The sequence below is a fragment of the Barbatula barbatula genome (assembly GCF_947034865.1).
Source record: "Barbatula barbatula genome assembly, chromosome: 16".
In the NCBI taxonomy this organism is placed as follows: Eukaryota; Metazoa; Chordata; class Actinopteri; order Cypriniformes; family Nemacheilidae; genus Barbatula; species Barbatula barbatula.
The window spans coordinates 3,271,690-3,290,144 of NC_136779.1; the positions used below are offsets into that span (position 1 = coordinate 3,271,690).

Genomic DNA, 18,455 nt, shown 5'->3' on the forward strand with positions numbered 1-18,455 from the left:
GATGGCCGATTATAACGTTGCAAATAAGATACGTTTTCAGGACAGAGCGATCAAATCGCATTATAAGACGTCAGTATTGTTATGAATTACTTTTGTATTGAATGAAGCAGCGTTTTGGAGTTCAAAGATGTGGCGTCTCATGGCCTCCTTTAAAAGTCTTTCCACTTATTTGAAATGTGAAGGCGGGCCAGGTAAAGATGATTGGCGAAAGAAAGAAGATAGAAAACATTGCACATTTGCAAGTTCATAATCTGACCGATTGCTCCTAAAAGCACGCTATATTTGTAAACTATTTTAAATGCATTTCTATCAGGGTGTCAGATAATTCTGAAAGTGTAACGGATTAAAACCGTTTTGGAGGTTGAGACATTACAAACCAAGTGTTGCATCTCTATCTAGAAACTGAATGAAATATTCCACTACACATGTTATTATAGAAACACAAGATTGATTCTTTTTTAAATCACCCAGAAGCTTTTTAGTTAAAGTGTTGTGCTTGAAGTTTTCTGGCCGCATGCAGTGACTGTTTTCATGACGAGTAAATTATATCCGCTTCCGTGTCGATACCTACTGCGTATTTTATCTATTTCATCAAAACACAAACAAACCATCTTTTCTAAATGATTTCCTTTGTTTTGGGTTTTTCACTTACGAAAGCTACTTCTGAATTGTTTGTCTGATTAAGTTTTGTGTAGTCTAGTTTCATGCAGCGTCCCATTTCGCCTGCTTATTCCATTCCCTAAAAGCTGTGATGGAAAAGTACACTTCAGTGTGTACTGCAGCAATAGTGTATGCAAGTACTGTAATATAACATGTACGAGTGTGCATGGATCTGTACCTCGATATAGTATTTAAGGATACGCACTTGAACATACTAGTGTGCTTTTGGACACTAATACTAATTACGAACAATATTGAGGATGGATAGTATGCACATTGTGTTGCAGCAGGTGTTTGTTTTTTGTTTATTAGTCACTGATGGAATAATGTCTAGTTTCATCACCAATAGCAGTATGACATTGCAGTGTTACGGACATAGTTTGAATTCCGTTTTTGTTAAACACACTTCACTGAAGACTGCAAATAAATAAATATATCGGGGAAACAGCTTTTTAATATGTACAAAACAACAGCTTAGCACTTTTAACATGTGTGCGCCCAGATGGTGTATACGAAAATTCCACACATTGTGTTCAAGTGTTATTAAAAGCCAGTGCGCAGTTTGCTTTGTGCTTTTTCATAACATCCTGCTGAAATCTAATATATTTTGAAGAGTCTGTACTTGACAACCGTCAGACGTGCTTATATTAACATCATGGGGAATATTTGGCTTTTTTCATAGTTGAAAGACACATATGGCTGTGGTATCAAAATGACAAAGTTGTGTCAGTGTTTGTTGTTTTCACCAATCGGTCCTAGCCATATGATGTGAAATTTTAAGATGTGATGATGTGACTAAGAATTCAAAATATTTGACCGCATGCTGCACAAACGGCAAACAAGTTTCGGTGGGTTGGATGGTGCAATAGCCTTTTTGTGACAAGGCAGTGGTCTGTCTTTTAATATTAATTCTTCACGGCTGCTAGGGAACCTTCCTAGACTGCCCAATGATGTAAATATATTCATATTGTAAGACGGAATGTGTCGCATGTATACGGTTGTGCCATAGATAAGACTATGATATTTTCAAACGTTATTACTGTGAGCCCACAATGCAATATAAAACGTTGAATGAAAATACCATGGCACACTTTATGACAACCGTCTTTGTCTCTCATGGGCTGGACTTGATAGAGGCCGGCAGTGTTTTTAATCGACCTTCTGTAACATGATGACAAAGCCACAGTGTTTACCATCACCTAGAAGAATGACAGAAAAGTCCAAATAAAGACATCCAGAATTTGTCAGCGGCAGAAAGGAAAGGGTTGGGGGAGTGTCTGCGTCAAACTCAAAGCCACTAATCTATGCAAACATTAGCATGCGAGTCATTAGCATGTGGTTAATGAAATGTTTGTGCTCTCTATCTCGCGGGTCCACATCCTCCCGGGTGACAATGCGAGTGAGGGACACAGCATGCCGTAAAGCCAAAGCAGATATAAATAACTTGAGATAAGATCCAATTATTTTCCCGCATATTTACAGGCAATGACTTCAGACCCGACCATGATGATGGGAAACAATTTTTGGGGAATAAATGACATCCCAAGCTGTGTTTCATCCCTCTTGTGCTGATGAAAATGTCAAATGAGTTTTAGGTCACTATAGAGAATTGTTTGTTGTTTCATACAAAGCGGAGATCACACTTTGATATACCTGCAGTGGAAATAAGCATTTCTATTTTATCCTTGGAATCTTTCTGTTCCAACTTGTTAGTTTGTATTCACGGCAAAGTTTAATTTAGAAATTTGTTGTAATAGAATGCATCTTCCATTCCTGAGGCTTTGGTTAAAAATTAAGATCATTATGCTTAATTTAAGGATTAATATCTTCTTCTTAAGTAAACGTCTCTTGTTTTTAAGTATACTTTTACTGAAGGACGGAAAAGAAATGGAAGAAAATGATGTGTTGCCATGACTGCGCTGTACTTTCAGGGCAGAGTTAACATTTAAAACAGTAGAAAGCCATGACTGATGACATTGGCCGCGGTCTGAAATCTACCCTTGTGTAACCTTGATGTATTAAAGAACTGACAAATGAACAGCTGGAGGCCTTTAAGTCGTACGTCAGTCCGCGCTACGACAAACCGTGTCTATGACAAACAATGCGCACGCTTTTTACGCATTATAATGAATAAGCTTGCGTAATTAAGTTTCTTTCATTTGTAGAACAAAGCGTACTGTACCTACAAAGGGTATTTCAATAAAACATGTTCGTTTTGACCAGACGAAGCCGTTATGAAGATGTAGATTCCATTTTCATCCCGGCTATGTATAAGGTCCCTTGACAGCACCATAATTAGTCTCTCTATGTCCTTTATTGTGAAGAAATCCTTCAGCAGTGCCGTGGCCCACACAGACGAGAGTTTGAAATCCATAAAAAGACATCTGAGACAGAGACATGCGTTGAAAGCAGACAGGCGCATAAAGGCAACAGAAACCCCGGCTTTTCTGGGCTAATTGGTATTTGTCAGACGAGCGTCTATTCGCGCTTGAAGGGGGCAAATGAAACATTGCATAGTCTTTTAGGTAAGCACACGCTCGAGGGACAACAATGGTATTCATTAGGTCACTAATGTGAGGTGGACTGTGGTTGAGATGAAAATCCTTGCAGGAACAAAGGTGATGCTTTGCTTTACCTGATTATAGTATGTCTGGTCTTCATAGGTCTTCTGAGTTTTTTAGACAACAAGAGCTTAATATCTAATCGAAGAAATAAAGATTAACACTATTTAGAGGCAGTGATCCAGTTCTAAATACAAAAAAACCTTTTAGAATTATCAAAGGTTGCCGTGTGGGTTGTGCGCTTTTCTAAGTGCCTAAATGTACCCTGGAGAACAGAGGTTTTTGCATTACAGATCAATTAAACCGGCGGTTCACATCAAAATTTTATTTTATCTAAAAAATAAAACTCGGGCATCATAGACTACGTGATGTAATTGCTCTGTTGGTTGTTTTGCTTCTTTCAGACAAAAATCATTGTGTATCATGAACAAACCGCACACGCACGGTTATTATAGCTATACAGACACATTAGTAACTTGACTAATTGATTGTAAACCCCAGTTATTTATTTATTTCCCAACAGGTCCATATCACAATACACCAGATGTTTTTTTCCACTGCGTGGCCAATGTTTTCCATTTGGCTGCTCGCTGGAAGCTCACTGGAAGACACGGTGTGTCCTAATTACGGCTAGCTTAAAAAAAAGAGAAAAAGGCACCTCGGCCACTCTGTGGATGAATGAAAAGACGTTTTAAAATAAAATGTCTGTCGGCGGCCATTTACAGTGACAATTTTATTCGGCCTCATTGATCCAGATTTTAGCCGCACCACAATCCCTCTGTTCATTTCAAATGCACCACGGGGAAAGTGCGCCGTGGCGGGGAATACTAATCGCTCGCTCATTTGCTCCGAGGGCACTTTTTGGCACAACACGGCACGCTCGGCGGCATCAGCAACCCTAAACAGCCACCCTTTTGTTTATCGGCAGGAGCGTCTCTCCGGTTGCCTTAGTCAAAAATTCGACCTGGTCCCTAAACGTTACACGTGCCAGCGTCGTGAGCGAAAGCGTACTTTCCTCCCGTTCTTTTTGAAGGATGTTCTTGATTATAATGAGCTAACAGTTGAATATAAAGTAAAGTCAGCGTGGATTTATCCAGGCCTTGCTTTCATTTCCCTTCGCTAATTCGCGTAGCACAAAATTAGCCTTTGACTCAGAGCAGCTTTAGGAATTAAATCCCCTGCACACACACAGTGGGATTGTCAGCCAAACGGGAGAAAAATCATTGACAATTCTTGTCAGGTCGGTAGCGAACACTTGCTTACTGCTGCAGAGAGGAGATTGTGGAAATAGAGCCCAAGCCCAGAATGGATACAGAATAATTATGCTTCCCCCCTCCTTTATTTCTTTGTGTATATCTTGTGAGCTCGCTCATTCCCACTATGAAACAGACACAATCAAGTCGACACACGCGTACGTTCTCCAAAATCAGACCATGTCTCAAACCCTTTTTGTGGTCTCGCTGTTTTGCGTAATCATAAGGCCTGCACGGTTAGCTTGGTGGCTTTTCTTTTTTTAGCACGTTTTCCCCATCGCATGTAGTGGTTTACGACAGAGTTGAAAAGCGCGTGAAGCCAGACTCAGCAGAGCTCTCTCTATCACTCTCTCTCTAATCTCTTCTGCTGGCTGTGGACTCTGCCGGTTCATTTGAGTGGATAAGGACATGTACTGGAACTGCTTCGATTGCTGGAGGTTCCTGTGAGGCCTGACTCTGCTGCGGCGGAAAGAAAGAAACATCTGCAAGATGTCTATCGTTTTTTGGCAGGCACGTTCGGCAGATTTTTTCGCGTTCTATAAAACAATCATTCAAAGCCTGTTGCAGATGAGCTTTAGAGAATAGAAGTGTGCGTCTGTTTGTGGGGATGTTGCTCCGGGGTGCGCTTCTGTCTTTGCTTACTGTATATAATCATTGCTTTTGGTTTTGACTAAATGTTTCTGTTGATTCAGAAATAAATTGAGATGGATAGTTTTTTAAGAGCAGAAACGATTTATGTTGTCAAATAAATTGATTTTGTATTGAAGCTTGTTTTTTAATGACCCTTAAAGGGATAGTTCACGCAGAAATGAAAATTCAGTCATCACTAACTGACTATCAGGTTTTAACAAATTCGTATACATTTCTTTGTTCTTCTAAAAACGGGACGATATTTTAATAAAATGGGGAGACTGAAGTGATTTTGGGGCACCATTGACCTCCACAGTATTTTTCATCACTATTGAAGTCAATGGTGCCCCAAAATTAGTTTTCCCTATTCTTGAAAATATCTTCCTTTGTGTTCAGCTAAATAAAGAAAGGTTGGGAACACCATAAGGGTAAGTACCATACATTTTGGGGTGAACTATGTCTTTAAGGACTAGTCAAAATTAACTTTGTGATTTTGAGACTTTTGGTCTTGGAAAATGATTTATGTTGATTTACGTATATTGAAATCTCTTTTTAAATGATGACTTTGATATCGTGGTGCCTCATTTTGAGATCTTTTCTGAGCTCATGCGGAGAGGAAACCGGAGACTTCTCACAAGCTCTCTGTTTAATGTCTTGGATGTCTTGGAGAAACAGGTCAGAATATTAAACAGCCCCTTCCTACCAGAAGAAATATTTTAGTTAATTTACCGTTTAGAATTGGTGTTTCACATCATGTAATTAGTTGACATTTGCAATGGCGCCGCAGTTTTCAGCTGTCAGATTAGCACACAGTCGACTTTCCGTTTCCTCACTTATTCATGTGTCTCTCGCTCAAATGACTGTATAATTCTGACACGTTCTAATGAACCTCTGCTAAATATTTAAACATTCAAATGCGAGCCATCATTTTGCGCTTTTTCTTTAATAATGCTCACAAAATGATCAAGATCACGCCAGTCTGTTTGTTTCTTTTCATTAGGCGTGAGCATGTACGTAAAGGGGGTCAAAAGGGCGATGTAGAGAGAGGAAGCCAGCACGCTGAGAAAACAGGATAGTATAAGCGGGTTTATGTGCCCAGTGCATTATGGGGGCCTGGAGAAGGTTAATAGGATTTTATTCACATCAATAGAGCTGATGGAGGGCCACGTGAGCCTCTGTCCTCACATCAAACTCCTGACACGACTGTGACAAAACGCATGATGGCCCCTCAGGACGTCTGAGTCTCTCCGCGACACTCATAATGACCAATGGATGGTCAGTCACAAGTTTCACTGCATTTTGGTTTTCTCTTTTATAAATATCACGCTATGTTTCGCAGTGGGAATATGAGTCATTTTAAAGCTTGAGTCATCAAAAAAATTCATTTTGAAATATGTTTCTTTAATCCTGCTTGTTTTGCAGCTGTGCGGAATGCTGCTTCCCATTAAATCAAAGCAGTTTCTTACATGGTCGTGAACTAACTGAATTATAAATTCATTTCTGTTTCAGCAACACTATATAAATGTGTCTTGTACTGATACTAAAAACTTTGGACACATCTAATCATTATGATTGTGAATATTGTTCATTAAGCTAGTAAAGTCATCAAGACTAAGAAATATCACAAATAGAGATGTGAAAACTATGCATAAAAGTGACCACAATGCACAAGGTTCACCATTTATCTAGTGTAGATTAAAGCTCTTTATTCCCTGGTTGTTCTCTCGTCACAAGGTTCCAGCTGAGATGCCCATGTATGCATGCCTATGGCCATTTTCCATCACTGTCCAAATTATTCATTTGATTTATTATCCATATTGCTATAGTTTGAAACGTATAAAGAAATTTTTGTATAGAGAAATATTTCCATACGTTTTTCTTTGCAAATCTCAAAGGCTTTGAATCACAATTATGGTTCATTAGAAATATCAGTTCTAGTGTGTCTAGGCTTTTGACTTTTAGCACCTTGTGTATGAGCGTAAACACACTATAAATGCCTTGGAGGACTGTTGTTTTATTGAAAATATTCTTCCCATTTTATGGATTATTTCTAGCCCCACACTTGAAAACATATCCTCTTTTAGGGCTTGTCTTTGACAGGGGGCCAGTGGAGGCCGTGGCTGGATAGAAATAAATATGGCATCCCACAAGGCTCTGTAAAGGTTGATGAATTATCTTTATGAGGAGAACCATCAATGGATTTGATGGCTTCTCACTGAGGCCGTAAGTACCTATCCGTTGGGTCGCGCAAGTTCTCACACATCTTTCTCTCACACACACACACACGCCAAAGTAAGAATAGGGGAAAATAATAAAATGAAAGATCAAGTCGCTCTACAAAGCACTACCCAAACCAGCATGTGGGCGTTTGCACCCCCTCGCCCTCCTGCAGTATTTATGGGAGCCCTGTGTCTTTCTGGCACTTTAATTGGGAGGGAGAGTGGACAGTGGATGAGAAGAGGGCCAAAACCATGTGATTGCTGTCATGCCAGAGGAACACAGCAGCCAAAAAAAGGAGGGAGAGAGAGAGACGGAGAAGCAGAGAAAGGAGAGAAGCATCAAAGCTGGGAAGAGATCCAGATATCTGCTGATTCTGACACTTCTTCAACCAGCTGACACTTTGCAGTCAGGGCTGTTTTGTTGCCTTGTCAAAAAATTTATTGCTTCGAGGACGGAATCATATTCTTGGTTTTGACTAATATATTGTGGACGTTCTTGTTGTTCACATATATATATATATATATATATATATATATATATATATATATATATATATATATATATATATATATATATAGTGTATATAAGATAGTCTCTTAATCAGCTTAAAAACAAACAATGCAGGCATTATAGAATCAACTTGTATTTTATGAAACAAATTAAACTTCCATTTTAATTAATTATATTATGCAGTAATAAACAATATGTAAATACTGCAAAATGTTTTGTTCCAACTCAAATGACTTGAGATGAATTACGCTTTGTTTTCTTAACAGGTGCAGCATTATGTAAAGAGCTGTGGTTGTTTTCTCTATATGCTTTAGCATAGTGCTCGTGTTAGTAGAGGTGGCAATCACTGACAATCCTCCTTCCTCCACTGACTGAACCCTCACAGCCTTCAGAGAAAGAGTTAAAACTACATAAACGCATCATGTTTTATGGTTACATTGCATATATGTAAGAGAAAGATGATCAGTTTTTTAAGAGGTTGGCCTGTGAATGTATTTAAAATAACAATATGAACTTGCAGTTGCTATACTATTTGTGGTACAGTCCTCAGCTGTTCCAAAGTGCTTCTGGCAGTCTGAGGCGCTACGGATGCGAAAGATGCACGCAAATGTTGAAACCGTCCGTCTAGCACATGTTTACAAGTAGCACTGCAGGATGGAAAGTAACGTTGTCTATGAAGGGCCAGGCCGGTTAATTTAGCGGCATCTAGCGGTGAGGTTGTAAATTTCATCCAACGGCTCACTCAACCCCTCCCTTTCCAAGCACTGCTGCGGCTGACACAGAACTAAGATGTCGTCACGTTTTCGCTTCTTTACCGAAGGAGATAACGTATGTACCGAACACGCTTTGTCGAGCAGATTGTCCGTTTTAAGGTTATGGTAGAAACAATATGGAGAATTCCATGCAAGGGGACCCGTGTCTATAGATAGAAATAGCTGATTCTAAGATAATAAAAACATAACGCTTCATTAGATAGGGTCGTATACACCTCTTAGGACTAATGTATATTTTGTAGTCAAAATATACTCCCAAAAATTTCACTTTGGACATTTAAAAATGCGTGTTCCTGTAGCTCAATTGGTTGTGTCACCAGCTCAATGGCTGTGGGTTTGAATCCCTTGGAGCCACAGAATGATAAATAAGTGTACATAAAATGCACTGTAAGTCACGTGGGATAAGTGTCTGTCAAATGCATGAATGAAAATGTCATAGTGAGTCAAAAACATGCATAAAGAAGAATTGCAAGAATGTACTTCTGATTTGGTAAACCATTTGGCAACAGGCTGTTGAGAGCAATATACAAAAGACAATAAGAAATGGCCTGCTAAATACATTTTTGTCCAAAATCATCAACAGAATCGTTAAAAAACAAAAATTGTGATGAACAGTCGTAATTGACATAGAATTGTTTCATGTTTTTTTTCTGCAATATTTACCACAAACGGTATCCTTTAACATACAAAAAGAAGAGAGACGTCGATATGTCAGTGCTACAACCTCTCTCTCCACCCCGAATGCGTCACAAGGCACTTGTTTACTCGCACAAGATAAGGTGGTGACGGAAGCCAGCATCTTTGTCATAAAATTGGCCGTCGACAGCCTCTGTAGACCCCCCTCACCCCCATCCACCAGAATTGTTGCTTCTGCGTAAAGTACTGCTGTCTGTGCACTTGACAAGCGTTCTCCTCTGATCTGACGCAAGCTGTGAAGAGCGCTTCGCTTGTCTCGATTTTAACTGAATCTTGTCTCGCTGGCAGGCCCACCTTCAAAAGGCCGTGTTTCTCTAAAGCGCGTTACTCGGCTTGTTGAGGTTTGACTCTCGACACGGGCAGGAGCGTTAGTTTGGCTTTGTTCGCACTGCATGCGCATCCGGATTTTCTTTTTTGTGGATCTTCAGGGGTTGAGTATTAGAAAGTTGTGTTTCTTAAAGTTTTTCGGCTATTGTTCATTTAAGTATCTTTATCAGCCCCAATTCTATAGAAGTTAACAGAAACAAACGAGATAACTGCTGACTCACAGTAATAGTTTAGAAACATAATTGAATGTGGATAGTTGGATTATATGGCATAGGGAGGATGTGATAAGAAATGACTGAGTTTGTGCATAAATATCTGACTTTTGATTTCCGACACTGTTGTTGTCAATGTGAGAACCCATGCAAACACAAGAATAAGCTCCGAAGCCCTGAGCAAAACATTCTCGTCCCTTTGGCCACTGTTATTTACCAATGTGGAGGACAGTGTGTTAAACTTCCTGTGTATCTTCATCAGTTGTCGTTGTAACCGCTTAAGCATCATCAAGGAGATTAAATAATATAGATATATAGATAAAAAAGATTTTTACCAGTTTTAGCTGATTTTAATACTTTTTTGTCTTACTCTAATTTAAGTAATTGTATGTTATCTTGAGGTCCCCTTGGAAGTTTGAGCCCATGGCCCCGTCTAGAAAATGCTTTGTATGACATCACAAATATGTCACATTTCAACTGACCAAAACAAAAAGCAATTGAATCTTATCTTAATGTTCACACTAGACACGTTATACCAAATGAACATGGATTTTAAACCCCACATGTGGATGTAGTGTGTGGTTTAGTGCCGTTCATACTCCAAAAGAGCAAAACAGATTTGTTTTGTTGCTCTCTTCAGTTGGTTCTTCAGCTAAAAATGTGTCTCTGTGCATGTTGAAAGCTTTCACACCATGGTTTTAGTAGTCAGGTCGTGGACGTAATGTGAGTTTATGAATTAATCCAACACAACCATTTCAATTTTAGAACATTAGTGTCATTTCTATAAAGAGAGTTATTATTGTACTTCGTATCCCACGCATCGATTAATACTAATAGCTTTCATCCTTATTGATTTTGGTCTAATACATCATTTGTTATCATGCTAAAAGCATCGTAGAGGAATGAGTTCATATGATGTTTGCGATTCACATTCATAACTGACCCTTGGTTCATGTTTTACCATATTCGTTTTGCATTAATGTTAGTCAGACCGGTAGTGGTGTCGCTCGCAACACAAAGGTCACGGGTTCAATTTGCAGTGAACGGATATTCTATTGTTATAATAATATAAATATATTAACAAATGTGTTAATGTACTGTAAACTTTGTGCGCAATGACTGTAATTGCATAATTTAACAATATTTTTATTTGTTTGTTCACTTCCTTTATAAACAGCTCTACTCTCTCTCTCTCTCTTTTTGTTTTTACAGAAATGGCCCTTACCTTTCCAACATACTGCTTCCCTTTTCCTGTCCACTCCTCCAAGAGAAAGAAACTATTCCACATCCATCCTCGTTTAGTGCGATGTAGAGCCTGTCCATCCCGATCCGACGTGCTAATTCCAGGCACGGGGCGGATCAGCGCTCCGCTCCAGCCCGGCAAGCAGAACAGCAAGAGGAAAGTAAGTTGATTGATTATCATTGTATCCGATCACTCCTGGAGAGTCCTCGATAAGGAATCAATTAAGAAACAGAGCTGTGGCCTGAAGATACTGCTGAATGGTGGAAGAGACAACATGGGACATCGTATCCTTAATTTGCTTCCATTCTGTCTTCTTCAGGCCTGTGGAAGACAGAGAAAAAACATTGAGGAAAGATGCAATATTAGCTGAAAGCTACTTTCAGAAACAAGATTGCCCCGGGGGGTCTGAGTTGTGCAGATTAGAACAACATTATTTTACATTTATGGTAGCCAAGAATCACTTTTGATAACTAGGAAAAGAATCAATGATATTGATTTATTAACATACAGAAAAGATCAAGGCTATGCACTTGCTGCAAGACTGAGGGTGTCGCCCAGCGCAGGTCTTACGTGTGTGCATCACCCTCTCCCTTTATAGTTACGATCTTCAAATTCCATTTGTTCACAAACTCACCCGGGCTGTTTACCGATTAACCGTGATTAATCGCATCCAAAATAAAAGTTTGTATTTACAAAATATACGATTGTGCATATTAATTTTGTGTTATGAACATATATACGTGTGTATATATTTAGGAAAAATAGAGAAATGAATAAATGTTTATATATAATTTCATTTTTATATAAATATTAATATATACATGCAAATATTTCCTTAACCTTTTCATGTACTTGTTTTATGCACAGACATATATTATGTAAACCCACACGCATTTATTCTGGACGCAACCCTGCACTCCCATAGTAACGTGCAATTTTTTTTGCCCAGTTTTATTAGCTCTGCACTGATCGGTCTGCCCAGATTCTAAACCATTTCAAGAAGATCACCGTGACGGAAAGTTGACTCAAATGAAGAGTAGCTAGCAATTTGCGCAGACCCCCGAGCTCTGTAAAGAGCCCCCAGATGGTGGGTGGTCTCTAATTGATGAACTTTATCAGCCTGAACATCTTTAAACATTTGCTTAGATCTCGATTTGCGGTTACCCCAGAGGATCCCCGAACGCGCCGATAGTCAAAGAGTCAATAGCAACCTCCACGTGCGCAAAATGCTAATTACAACAATCCAGCAAAAAGTCACGTGAAATAAGGAAAAAGCAGCGCTCGATGAAGCGGCCCGTCCTCCAGGACTACTTCTGATAGGTAATTTGGGAGGGCGTATGCATAATTTATTGGCTTTTGGAAGTTAATCCTAATAAATCTTTCCTCGCTCGTTTGACGAGAGCCCATTTTCCGGGCGACTGTAGGAAAGGCCACAGAGTCAGGTTTCCCTGACAGGCATTCATTACTGCCCTCATCTCCGGGGGCCTCGCGAGCAGACGAGGAGCAGATTCATAATGTTGCGGCGTTTTTGTTTAACGATCCAAATCAAAGAAAAGAAAAGACGGCGCGGGGGGAAAAGCGAAAAGAAAAGAAATAAAACACACAGTGTGTCAGCGGGGCCATCGGAGAGAACAAAGCGATTCCATTCTTTGTCTATGAGCAAATTAGGGCTTTGCTTCTGTTTGATGTGACTGAAGCTTTGCATGTAAATGAACATTATCTTGTGAATACGATTCAAATGATTTACTTAATGAGATATGGAAGAAGTTAGGAATTATTCACTATGCGGTGTTCGAAAGTGTGGCGACTACTGTAATTTGTGGAATCGCTGGCTCTGCTAATGCGCCTAATGAATCCTGTCAGCTGCAGCTGAGGAGGTCTTTTGTGCTACAATCTTCCATTTAGGCGTCTGTTTCCGCGCAGCTAGGGGATGGCGAGTAGTGGAGAACTTTGACATTCACAAGATATGCCAGTCTTCATGAATGAAACATGAGTTTCTTAGCAGAGCCTGCTTTTGCATCCGGTATGAATCGAGCACTGGCACAGATTTAGATCTTGTGTATGAAAAGCTCCGCCCACATTTTTGCGTGGCCCGACGGTCATACTACCATTCTGACCATACAGAGGCATGCAATCATCAGCTGGCATATACAAATCTGCTCAAGTCGATGCTGTGACCTTGACGGACAGAGCCAGATAAACATCCATCTGCCAGTGTCATGGTCCACAACCGAGATGATTGATTTGGTTTCTATGACACATCGCACATCTTCAGTTTTGGCTCAAGGGCGAGCGTGGACAAAGGAAAAATAAAAATGAGATCTTATTTGTGTGTTTTTATCTAAAGATTTGATAATCTTGCACAGATGATTGGCGGTTCCGGGGGTTGACGTCCAGTTGTTGCTGAGGAGTTCTTGGTTTCATTTAAAGTCAGTTACAGTCCACCCGAAAATCAAATTCTCATCTTTATAAATAATTTATTCTATAATTTTTTTATTCTGCTGAACACAAAAGAAGATATTTTGTAGAATGTTGGCAACCAAACAACATTGTCCCCCATTGACTTTCATTGCATGGACACAAAATGTCTTGTTCTACAGGTTTGCTTTACAAGTTGTGCTTCTGTTCGTGTTTCTTAGCAGAAATAAAAATAGCAACAAATGAGACAATTGTTGATGGACTGTAAGAAAATTTAAGTAAAAGAAAGACAAATAATCTATGACTTTTGATTGCACACAGTTTGAGACACTGCCGAGAACTCTTTTCAACTCTGGAGATTAGCTCACGTGGGATTTCAAGGATGCTGTTCTCAAGAGAGACATCCGAGAAGCAGATCGATTCTTATCCACGCATCTGTTCAGCGCCCAACCATAAAAAGTCTGCTCAAACGTCTTCAATTGTTCTTGAGCCCTGTTTGAGATTCGACGTTCTGTTCCTCAGGGTCCTTTTGTTTTCATGAGGCACGGAGAGCCGCATTATAAAATCACACGCCGTAAACCGATTTTGCAAGTTTACACAACATAATAATGGAGCGCAAGCCTCTGTACATCCAGCTTATCAAAGGAGATGTTCACACTGAAGTTGTGAGGCTTGTGAGAATGCCCGGAATGGTGCATTTTTGTGATGGCGGTTGTGTTTTCTCTTTAGCCCTTTCACAGCCATGTGAAGAACGTTCATTTACGCGTGGTGATTCTCATGATTGCGCTTTCTAATTATCATTCAAGGCCGTCCTTGAGTTTTAATAGCATTCGGGATATTAATCTTTGATACTGCGCGCCTGTTAATCGGGGTTTCTTTATTTTTAAATACCCCTTACCGATCAACAAAACAGAAAATATCATGCCAGATGTTTTAGGACTGTCACTTAATTATCCCACATTGATTAGTGTGATATGAAGTTGTTTGTGCATCGCGGAAGAGGGAGGATCTGCGATTCTGCACAGGGAGGATCTCAAAATGTGAGGGAGTCAAGGGGAGCGTCTTCTCGCTTTTCTATTAAGGGCACCTAATTAGTGTGTATATGTGAATTTAGGCGTATGTGGACAGGCTAGCTGAGGCGTAATGAGGTAATGCCGTGTCATTATGAATTAATTGGCGGAAAGGATGGATGAACAATTCTCCACGAGTGACCTCTTGATCTGTGCAACACCATAAAAACATTTGGAGTTCTGCTGGAGGCAGTGGACGGATGGCAAAGTTCAGCCAAGAGGATTTTTCTAATTTGCCGTCGTGACGGACAGTGATATACCGCTTGAGTCGGCAGCATGAGACTGTTACACGTACACACACACACCACACACAGAGGATCGTGATAGCCAGTCTGTGTAATTGCTGTAGTCCTGTCTGCAAGGTACAGCAATATTTCTCCCGAGGTTTATAAAAGCAGTCTGGGGCAGCGTTCTCTTTAGGGAATACATCTGCTAGAGATCAACTCGGCCTCGTTCGCTCGCGCTATCTGGATCCAAACATTCTGGCGCTCTCTCTCTCGCTCGCTCCCCTAAGAGCACATCAGACACGGATCATTTAGGGATTCTGGGTTATTTCTGTCCACACCTGACTGTGTTCTGATGGATGTCTGGAGCCATATGTGGGGTACAGCAGCTCGTGTCTGTGCATCTGTTTTACCTGTTATTGCTGGAGGAAAGTTTTTCATGCTTCTGTTTTATGTGACCTTAAATGGAGACATGGGGCATTGAAGGATGGAGACTTCCTAAGGAGAGATCTTCAATGCTAGAAACTTCTGGTATATAAAACACTTCATAATATATCGATTGCGTACATTTGAAAGATTGAAAAATTGTCCCTGGACTGTCTGATGCCTGACAGTCATACACACTCATCTGTTTCATATCATTGAAGAGCTCCTCTTACGAATGAAATATCCATGCTTTAATGCCCCATTTCTCAACTATTCAAGGCCGCATGAAACAGACGCAGAAAAAACTTTCCTCCAGCAACCGAAAATAAAACATCAATGTACATTACATAGACGATACGTGCAATAATACCATGTATTGTCTTTATTAGATGTATTTATCTGCTCCTATAATTTGTAGTTATAATATATGTAAAGCTGCTTTTTAACAATTAAAATGGTAAAAAGCGCTTTATAAATCAAATTGTAAGGGTTAGCTGCTTTGCAAGTTATTATCTGGTTTAGTCAGATAAGGATGGATGTACAGTTTGTTTTTGAGATGTATTTTGACAACCCTATTCATCACGAGATGTGCCTGGGCTTGTTAGTGGTATGTGTGTGCGTACATTTGTCGATGTGTGTGTATGTGGAAGTACATTTATCAGGGTCTAAAATGGCTCAGGACCATACGGCTTCATAGATGCTTGGCATTGAATTTCGTGCCACTTGGTGGAGCTAACTCCCTCTCAAAGAATACAGTCAAAGTCTCTCGCTCTCTTTAATGATCGATCTTTCTCATCTGTGACTTTTATTTTTGCTTCTTCTTAATGTAAAGCCAGTTTTTTCGTGCAAAAGTGTTTTTTTGAAGTCAATTATAAATACAGTATAGAAATTGTAGGTTGTTATACTTGAAAACAAGGCTGTGCACCAGCATGAATAATGTGTGAGGACATGACCTGGGAAGTTGTCTTTGATCAACAGTTAATGTCACAATAAAACAAAAAGTGAAATGCGACAACATTAAATACAGTCTAAAGTCCAGTCTAGAGCAAGGTTTTGTTTCTTAGGGGGTTCTCCATCATAGAGATCGATGGACGTTTCATTCAAGTCAGTCAATAGGTATTTCGCCTTAAATTCCTCAGGATAATACAAATATCCTCAAACAAGACATCTGTTGTCATTATAAAAATGATATGCCTATCTCAGATAATCTGGAATTGGATCTGAAGTGATGTCTTTTGGTCTTTTGTCTGAAACCCCAGGGGAGTCGTGAGGTTTCTGGAGTAAGCAAAGGTCTCCATTTGCTCTCTATTGAATCTCACTGCCATTTAAAATAAAAAACACTATTTTAAAGAAATCTGATGATGTTATTTATCTTACATGTGGGTCATTTTGCATTCTGTACAAACTCCCTGATTTAAAGAACTGGATCAGTGATGTATAAAAGCTCGGTGTCTGTAACATACGACTGTAAATCTAGTTTATCTAGACATTTGTCTTCAGCGTGTGCCTGTAAGTGTTAGTGGTGTCAGTGATGGATGCTCGGTGCTCGCAGCCTCCTGCATGTGTTTCCAAGTGAATCGCTTTGAGCGGCATCGAAAGAGACGTTATAACTTCAGCTAATTTACAAAAGGCCATTATATGCTGAGGAAATGCAACAAGCACTTCAGAGGTTAAATTGTGTCGGACAATAATGATTGCTCACTAATGACCTCCAATACAGATATTCACCGTATCAGACTCTCTCTCTCTCTCTCTTTGTGAAAGAGCGAGCAAGTGATTAGGGAAGGAGATGTGGTGTCGACTCGTGCTGTGTCCAATTCAATACATATTTATGAAAGATTTCAGCATCTCTCCCTGTCTTTACTCCAACCCAAATCCCCCCCCCCACACACACACACACACAGTTTATCTCTGCTAGCCTGTAAAAAATCGAACAAATAACACACAGGTCAAGACGATAATCTGCTTATCAGAATCAAGCAAAGCATTTGTATAATTGGAGAATTCATATCAGAGTGATTTTTTTAATACATTACAGCAAAGCAGTCGCAACAGCCCTTATGAAGTTGAATTTACCTTTCAAATGTTAATTTTTGCAGAAATGAAGGATTCTAGGATTTTTAATCTCTCACCAAAACAACAGTTACAGCGTAAGCAAACATCTATATGTACCATATTGTAAACTCTTACATTAAAAATTTCAATTTGAGTTTTTACTGTACTCTTTATAGTGCTATAGATTGCCTCGCATCAAGCATTTCAACATACAAACTTTGTCGGACATCTTCATAACACAAAGACGAGTCTTCATTTGATAGAAAACAACTGCTTTCATTCAGAAAGCAAAAATAGTCAGGAAAGCAGAAACGAAGCACCTCTCAATCTGACTTCTCACAGGAGAAACCGTGACTTTTCATGTCACCACTAACCCAAGATCCATTCAATTCACAACAGCTCAAGAAACACTTACTGTCAAACTTCAACCACGACGCTCCCTCAATTCATCTCTTTATTTAAAACACTTTGTCGATTCTCAATACAGCCTATTCGAAAGGTCCCTGAAAGCGAAAACCACAAAGCAAGAAGAAACTGAACCATTTTATGTGCTGTTTAGTTTCCAGACGCATTAAGAGCTTCTGCCTTCAGGCACCTGCAAGAAGAAACTAACAAACCATCTACTCACACTCTTTTCATCCCTCTTCTGCGGTTTGACGTGTCTATCTCGATTGTTTTAAATCCGACTCAGCCGCACTTTAATCAAATATTTCCCCCGGTGTAAAAGAATCTCCACGGAAACTGCTCCTTGGGGGACGTCTGTTTTAATGATAACCTTTATATTCGGTGTGCAAGAGGGAAAATTACGTACATGACTGCTCTCTTTCTCGACTCTCCTCATCCGTCTGAAAGAGAGTGGAGGACCGACGGCGCGCAAGAGCAACAGAGCCAGAGAGGGAGGGACGGAGTGAGAGTGAGCGAGTGAGAGAGAGAGAGAGTTTTACCTTCCTTTTCTATATCCCATTGTTTTCTGCTGTGTTTTTTGGGTACAGTTTTAGATCGTGAGCTCTACGCTTGTCACCTTCTCTCTGTTTCAGAATGAAGATTGTCCACGGGCTTACCGCGTGTGTAAGGGTGTGCACGAAAGAGTGACGGCTCTCTGCTGCTTTTGATATCTCATTTCACCCCCTGCTTGCTCTGTCCTCTTTGCTCCTTATTTATTTTTTCTTCGTCATTT

General features: G+C 39.9%; 1 protein-coding gene across 4 annotated transcripts in view; it reads right to left on the bottom strand.

The window, feature by feature from the left end:
- cdh10b (cadherin 10, type 2b (T2-cadherin)) overlaps positions 1-18,125 on the bottom strand; it is a 40,782-nt gene extending 22,657 nt beyond the window's left edge. For 2 of the 4 annotated variants that reach the window (XM_079476354.1, XM_079476356.1), the window contains exons 1-2: positions 17,907-18,125; positions 11,068-11,406 (exon numbers count right to left, since the gene is read on the bottom strand). In XM_079476354.1, the coding sequence (XP_079332480.1) occupies positions 11,068-11,265 (198 nt within the window). In that variant the 5' untranslated portion in view covers positions 11,266-11,406; positions 17,907-18,125. Of the gene's footprint in view, positions 1-11,067; positions 11,407-11,593; positions 11,653-17,906 lie in introns of those variants that run through there. The other 2 variants (XM_079476353.1, XM_079476355.1) reach the window with 1 other exon arrangement.
- Between the last annotated feature and the right edge of the window lie 330 nt (positions 18,126-18,455).